This window comes from Pinus tabuliformis, chromosome 3_1 (assembly GCF_031772625.1).
Source record: "Pinus tabuliformis cultivar Carrire ecotype Pingquan chromosome 3_1, CPIR1, whole genome shotgun sequence".
NCBI lineage: Eukaryota > Viridiplantae > Streptophyta > Pinopsida > Pinales > Pinaceae > Pinus > Pinus tabuliformis.
In genome coordinates, this window is record NC_142301.1 from 208,221,377 (window position 1) to 208,228,359 (window position 6,983).

At 42.3% G+C, this 6,983-nt stretch overlaps 1 protein-coding gene across 1 annotated transcript; it reads left to right on the forward strand.

The window, feature by feature from the left end:
• Positions 1-898: 898 nt before the first annotated feature.
• LOC149186520 (uncharacterized) lies at positions 899-1,414 on the forward strand. The gene has a single exon (XM_089409376.1). The coding sequence runs from the start codon at positions 899-901 to the stop codon at positions 1,412-1,414; it is 516 nt and encodes a 171-aa protein (XP_089265502.1).
• Positions 1,415-6,983: the final 5,569 nt, after the last annotated feature.

The following is a 6,983-nucleotide window of genomic DNA, read 5'->3' on the forward strand; positions in this document are numbered from 1 at the left end:
AAATGTTGGGACAATACGATGAAAAGCACTAGCGTAAGATAGTGAGAAACAAACCAACATCAAAATTATAACAAATAATAGGCATTTGAAGATGAACAATACACATTATTACAACATCACATTACACAATTAACATCACAATGTGGTCGATAAACATTAATACTGATAAATAATATTTAAAACATTTAGTATTAACAATAATATTAATAAATTTACATATTAATATCATTAACATTAATAAAACTAAATATTAATAACAATTTAATATTATTTATTGACATTAATATGAATATTAATATTAATATTAATAAAAATAAATAATATACACCAATAGGCATATATCAAATAGATTTATTACCACATTTACCAATATGGTTGACATACCCTTATAGGGGTATATCCACCACCCACCACATTAATAACTTTTAGGTGTACTTTATTAAAGGCTGACTATTTCTGATTATTAATAATTATATAAGTAATAATAACCATAGTAACGATGATAGAATGATTCGAGTAGGAGCTCTGGGCGAGGGCTCTGCGTTCTAGGGTTTTGGTGTTCTCTGCAATGGCAGGTTGCTACAGACAGCTAAAGACCTGCAAACGCTGACGGCATCATGACTTTTTGATTCCTAGCTAGAGCGTTCAGAACTTCATGAACCCCCCCCCAGGGCGAGGGCGCAATGCCTCCCCCTCTAGATGATGAAGGGTGGCAAAGGAATAAGGAAGGCGACAAACCAGCAAACCAGAGTGAGGACAGTGTGGATCTGAACTCACAACAGGTAAAATAGGATAAAAAAAGCAACCCAAGATCAGCTCCACAACATGCAAGCCCGTACCCTCTGAGTATCCGAAGGTAGAACTTCCAAGCCACAGAATCAATGCTCAGATACAGTATATGAGATACCATGCTCTGATAGGCAAGTTCATAGGACTTTGGCTAACTGAGAAGGTGTTGTGGGGATGGATAGCAGTGAAATGGAACCCAAAGGGACATATAACCCTGCAGCTGGGGCCAAAAGGGTTCTTCACAACCATTTTTAATTGCCTCGAGGATCAGAATAGGGTGCTGGATGGAGGACCTTACTTCTTCAACACCGCCGGCCTGTATCTTAGAGGATGGGTAGAGCACTTCAACCCTGATAAGGAGGATCTCAGTTGGGTTCCAGTTTGGATCCGACTATACTCACTTCCAGTAGAGTATTGGGATGAAGCTTCCCTACAAGAGATTGGAAATGTTCTGGGTGAATTTATAAAATTTGCCGAGGAAACAAAAGTCCACAGATACACCCACTTTGCTCGTATCTGCATCTACATGAACCTCAACCAGGCACTCCTGGATGTGGTAAGTTTATTCCATGATGATATTGAATGGGTTCAGCTGATTGATTATGAACATGTGCCCTTTAGATGACGAAGATGTCATGCCATGGGCCACTTATTTAGGGACTATCCTTTAACTCAAAAACATTCTCCCTCATCTGGACCTGATTCGCCTGAGGCTGATGGCTTCACCAAACTAGCCAGTCGCAAAAAAACTGACAAGAAACTGGCTTCAAATTCTAAAAAGCCTCCAGCGAGTTCGTCCAAGCCTTCAACGAGCAATAGCTTCGAGGCATTAGCTCGCCAAAATGACCCAAGCTCGGAAACTCCTGCTCCCCTAGAGACGGAGATGATGAAGGACAAACAATCGAAGCAGGCAGACTCCAAAGAGCTACAAGCAGATCCTCTGCTCAAAGGTGCCTCCTCCTCAGATAAGCAAAAGGTCCCAGCATGGAATACTCAAGGAATGGAGGTGGAAAACTTACAATCTAATTCCAGAATAGCAGAAGAACCATATGAGGAGTTAAATGATTCTCCGATCATGGAGGAGGAAAAAGAGGCTATAGATATTGGGAAACTGGACATCCCAAGCCTAGAGTAGGCATGAAATACAAACAATTTTGACAAAATTCTAGATCAACAACTTGGGAATCTGGAGGAGATCCTATCTGGGGCACAAAGGAAAAATTATTTAGGTATTCAGACTGGCAGCTCCTGGGATGGAAGATTCATTACCAAGGATATCAAAAAGCATGGAAAGAAAATAGACCTCCAACAAACAATCAGAATAGGAGAAATGCTAGTGGAGTCAGGCAGGTACTCCAAGCTAACCAAGTATTATAACTCCGATCATAATCCTTCCCAATGAAGTTAATATCATTGAACATAAGAGGGCTTGATGGCCCAGGGAAAGGAAGAATACTTAAAAACATGATAATGCGAGAAAAACCTCAAATCATTTTCTTGCAAGAAACCAAATGCAATTCAAATGCTCTGGAAACAATTACAACAAAAGTATGGCCAGGGAGTCTCACTGCTGCAGTGGATACCGATGGGGCATCTAGAGGCCTTGCAATCTTATGGGATGCCTGAGCTATCAGACTCAACAACATCCATGCAAATAAGAACTTCCTCCAAGCAATTTTTCACATCATTGGGACAAATATACATGGGCTCTTAACCAATGTATATTTTCCCCAAGAGGCAATGCATAAAGCAGAAATCCTAAACACCCTCTCTGCAATCAACCTTGATAGGTTGCACCCTTTATGGATTTCTGGAGGCGACTTCAACATGATTACTAGGTTGGAAGAAAAAAGGGGAGGCAGAAGCAGAGGGAATCAGGAAGGGAAACCCCTAAAAGACTTCATTCAGAATAACTCGCTTATTGACCTGCCTTTCAATAATGGTCTATTTACATGGAGCAACAGGAGAGCAGGGTCGCAGCAGATCGCTTCTCGTTTGGATAGATTCTTACTTTCAGACAATGCTATTCATATCGGTGGAGACTTTGCAGCTTCCATCCTGCCTCTCTCGGGATCTGATCACTGGCCCATCTCCCTTCAGTGGACGCGTCTTGGCAACCTGATCTGAAGACCGTTTCATTTTGAGGCTTTCTGGATGTCTCATACGGATTTCCACACCTTAATCCACTTGGAATGGAACAATTTTTCCCCTCCAACAGGTTCAAAGATGTTTCAATTTCAGGAGAAGCTAAAGCATCTTAAAAGCAAGATCAAACGATGGAATCATACTTCTTTTGGTAATATTTTCCAGGCTCAGAGTGCCCTTGAGCTAGATATGAAACATTTGGAGTAGAGGATTATTGTTGAAGGTCATTCAGAGGACCTGTCATAATAGGGAATAGCTCTTGGGGTGCAAATCTTAGAAAGGGCTAAGCAAGAAGAAACGCTATGGAGGCAAAAATCAAGAATAAGGTGGCTTAAAGATGGAGAAATAAACATAAAACTTTTTCATACTACCACCATCCAATGCAAAATGAGTAACAACATAACTCACATTCAAAATGAGCAGGGATTCAAAGTGGAAACGCATGAAGAAATTGAAAGCAAACTCCTAAACTATTTCAAGCAAGTGCATCACGAGCCAAATGTAGATAGATCGCTGGCCATAGAAAAAATAACTCGAAATATTCCTAAAATTATTCTAGAGGAGCATAACCAACTTCTTCTCAAGCCTGTAGACTTATAGGAGGTGGAATCGGCAGTTCGTTAGTTGAGAGCAGGGACAGCACCTGGCCCGGATGGATTCACCTCCAACTTTTTCCACAATTTCTGGGATTTGATCAAGATGGAAGTCTGGTAGGTGGTTGAGGAATCACAAACCTTAAGATGGATGTTTTTGGGAATGAATGCCACATTCCTCGCCCTGGTACCCAAGGTGGATCAGCCTAGCACACCTGAAAAATATAGGCATATAGCTCTATGCAATATAATCTATAAGATAGTCTCCAAAATCATTGCCTCCAGACTCAAATTGCTGCTTCCTCTCATCATCTCGCCTGAGCAGTCTAGATACGTCGAAGGTCGGCAGATTACGGATGGTATCATCCTAACTCATGAAATAATTCATTCCCTGAAGCACTCCAAGAAGCCAAGTATGCTCCTCAAAATAGATCTTTCAAAGGCTTTTGATAGCTTAAGTTGGATGTACATTAAAAAAGTTCTAACTTCTTTCTGCTTTGCTCCTCCTTGGGTTAGATGGGTTATGAGTCTCATTTCCTCCTCTTTCTTTTTCATTCTGGTCAATGGAATTCCCTCCTCTCCTTTTCATCCTTCTTGGGGAATTCGGCAGGGAGACCCTCCCTCCCATTCTTGTTTGTCATTATGGAAAAAGGATTGAGCCGAAGCATTAAACTAGCTCAGCAATCCCAATGTCTGAGAGGCTTATCCTTTCACAACTCTTCAGCCTTCACACACCAGCAATTTGTTGATGACAACATGCTTTTTGGGCATCCTTCGGTCTAGGAAGCTTGTTAGATCAAATCATTATTGATGGAATTCCCGGAGGCCTTAGGAGCATCTATCAATAAATCCAAATCTCAGATATTCTTTTTCCACACCCCTGCTATCACTCAAGTAGCTATCACCCGCATTCTGGGATTCTCCATTGCTAACCTTCCTTCCAAATATTTAGGAGCTCCTTTGGCTGCCTCGGCCCTGAAGCATTCTTCATGGAAGATCCTCTTAGAAAAACTGGAGGCTCACCTTTCCTCTTAGACTCACAGATATTTAAATATGGTGTGTCATCTAGTCCTCATAAAAGATGTTCTTCATGCTATGTTGCTATACCTCTTCTCCATCCTTACAGCTCCCAAATGGGTTCTCAAAGAAATCAAGAATCTCCAAAGATCCTTTCTTTGGGGCAGCACCGGTCACGAGCGCAAATGGGCTCTTGTCAAATGGGACACTTCATGTCTTCCAAAGAGCAGTGGCGGTATTGGATTAAGGGATCCTTCTCACAGTAATGAAGTCATGGGAGCTCAAATTTGGTGGAAATGGCTAACTGCGCCTCTCACCCCCTGGGCTTCTCTTTGGACAACTAAGTATGCAAGAACCTGCCCAACGGAGGAACTAATAAGAATGTTAGAAGTTAGTTGGGCTCCCTAATATGGAACTCGGCGAAGCAACACAGAAGTCTCATTAGGCAGCACAGCTTTTGGGAAGTGAAGAATGGCAACACTGCAAGGTTTTGGGAAGATTCGTGGCAGCAGATGCCCAAGTTAAAGGACCAAATTTCTCATATGCAACTTCTGGAGCAGGATATGCAATCATATGACAAGGTTAAAAACTTTTGGAAGAATTCATCGACCCAAGAGTATAGGGAGTGGATCAAGGCAGATTAGATCTTAAGACAGGGAACACCATAAGTTCAACAAACTCTAGACACAGAATTAATGAAAAGGAGAATACAGATCTCTGACGAAAGGGATATCCTTAGATGGAGATATGATGAAAGAGGCACCTTTACTACGAGAGAGGCCTATAATCTCATTATCAAGGAACAAATGGTGAAATATCCTCTCTGGAGCAAAGTTTGGGACCCTTCCATCTGGCCGAAAATCTCCACCTTTCTCCGGCTCCTATGTCACAAAAAGATTCTCACGTGGGACAATCTTAGGAAGAGGAACTTTCATGGGCCCTCAATGTGCCCTAACTATAGAAAAGAGGAGGAATCCATGAAGAATCTCATGCATTCCTGTCATATTGCATGCAAGCTCTGGGAAAAGGTTAGTTTCCGGTGCCAAAAGGAAGGAAGAATTCATGGAGACATCATTGCCACTGTGCGCAACTGGGATCAGAATCCTTATCAAAGCAAGATTTTAAATTTCTTATGGAAGCTCATCCCGAGCTTTCTCATGTGGGCCATATGGAAGGAAAGAAATCGTAGAATCTTCAAGGATCACTCTGCGCCGCTAGAGAATATCTGGAAAATAATTTGCCAAAATATCGAGGAAACTATTTCTCTCAAAACCTGGTATCAGGAGGACCTTCCTACTATCCCCCAAGAACAGTCCATCTGGGCTAATTGGAACCTTCAATGGAATCAAGAACAGGTTGTCAAAGGAACAAGGCCTCCGATGGGTCGTTCACCTGAGAAGTGGTTACCCCCCCCCATGCATATGTACCAGCTAAACTTCGATGGGGCCTCGAAAGGTAATCCAGGTAATTCGGGCTTTGGAGGGATTTTCAGAGACTATAAGGGTGCTCCTCTTTTATCCTTTTTAGGATCAAAGGGCTGGGATACCAATAATTCGGTGGAATTGGAAGGTCTCTGGCAGGGTCTTATTCTTGTGCAAGGTAAAGGATTCTTTCCGCTTATAATAGAGGGTGATTCTCAGATCATCATAAATATGGTCTCAAAAATCTTGCAAGGAACTCCCTCAAGCAAAGTGAGTAATAGCTGGAGAATGGCGAAAAGGCTTGAACTTATTGAATGCTGGCTCTCCTCTCATAGGGCGGTCACTCTGAAGCACATTCGCAAGGAAGGAAATAAAGTCACGAACTTACTTGCTAACATTGGAGTTGAATGCGGGTTGGATCTTCATGCTGGATCAATTTCCAGACTGGCCTCTTAGTCCCAACTCTTGGATTACAAAAACCTTGTGAAGAATGAAATGAATCAGGAAGGAGGGGAACACCCGGATGTACGTGAATTAAATGAAAATTGATGATTTTAATGACGGGCGGAAGAGCGTGGTACTACCAGCTGCAGACCAATGTGGCTATCCATGAGCGTATCTGGCTCAAGTAGGTTAACCTTAAGCAAGGGAGATTTTTCCTGAATTCAGTATTAACTGCTCACTCTGTCCAAGGCGAGTCTCTTGCTGATATTAACATGGCGATCTTGGCTCTCCTTCCCACTGTTTACATTCCGCCTTCTTGTCTCAGGCCTTCTCTGGCTGTGCATCTCTGTGGAAGGACTATTTCTGCTAACAGAGGCAAGCTCTTGGTTTCTCTTGTCATTACAATTGTGCTACCCTCCTTTCACTCTCAGGCCTGTTCTCTAAGCTTGAAGTGGTTTCCCATTGTGCTGTATTGTTTCCACGCCATTGCTTCCAGTATTGTTGTGCTTCCCTTCCATCGCCTCATCATGGTATGCCATAGCATGAAAAGTCACTTTGGAGGAAGCCGTGGTGG

Bases quoted from the DNA above. Each gene is read 5' to 3' on its own strand.
- LOC149186520 (XM_089409376.1), top strand. From the start codon at position 899: ATGAGATACCATGCTCTGATAGGCAAGTTCATAGGACTTTGGCTAACT.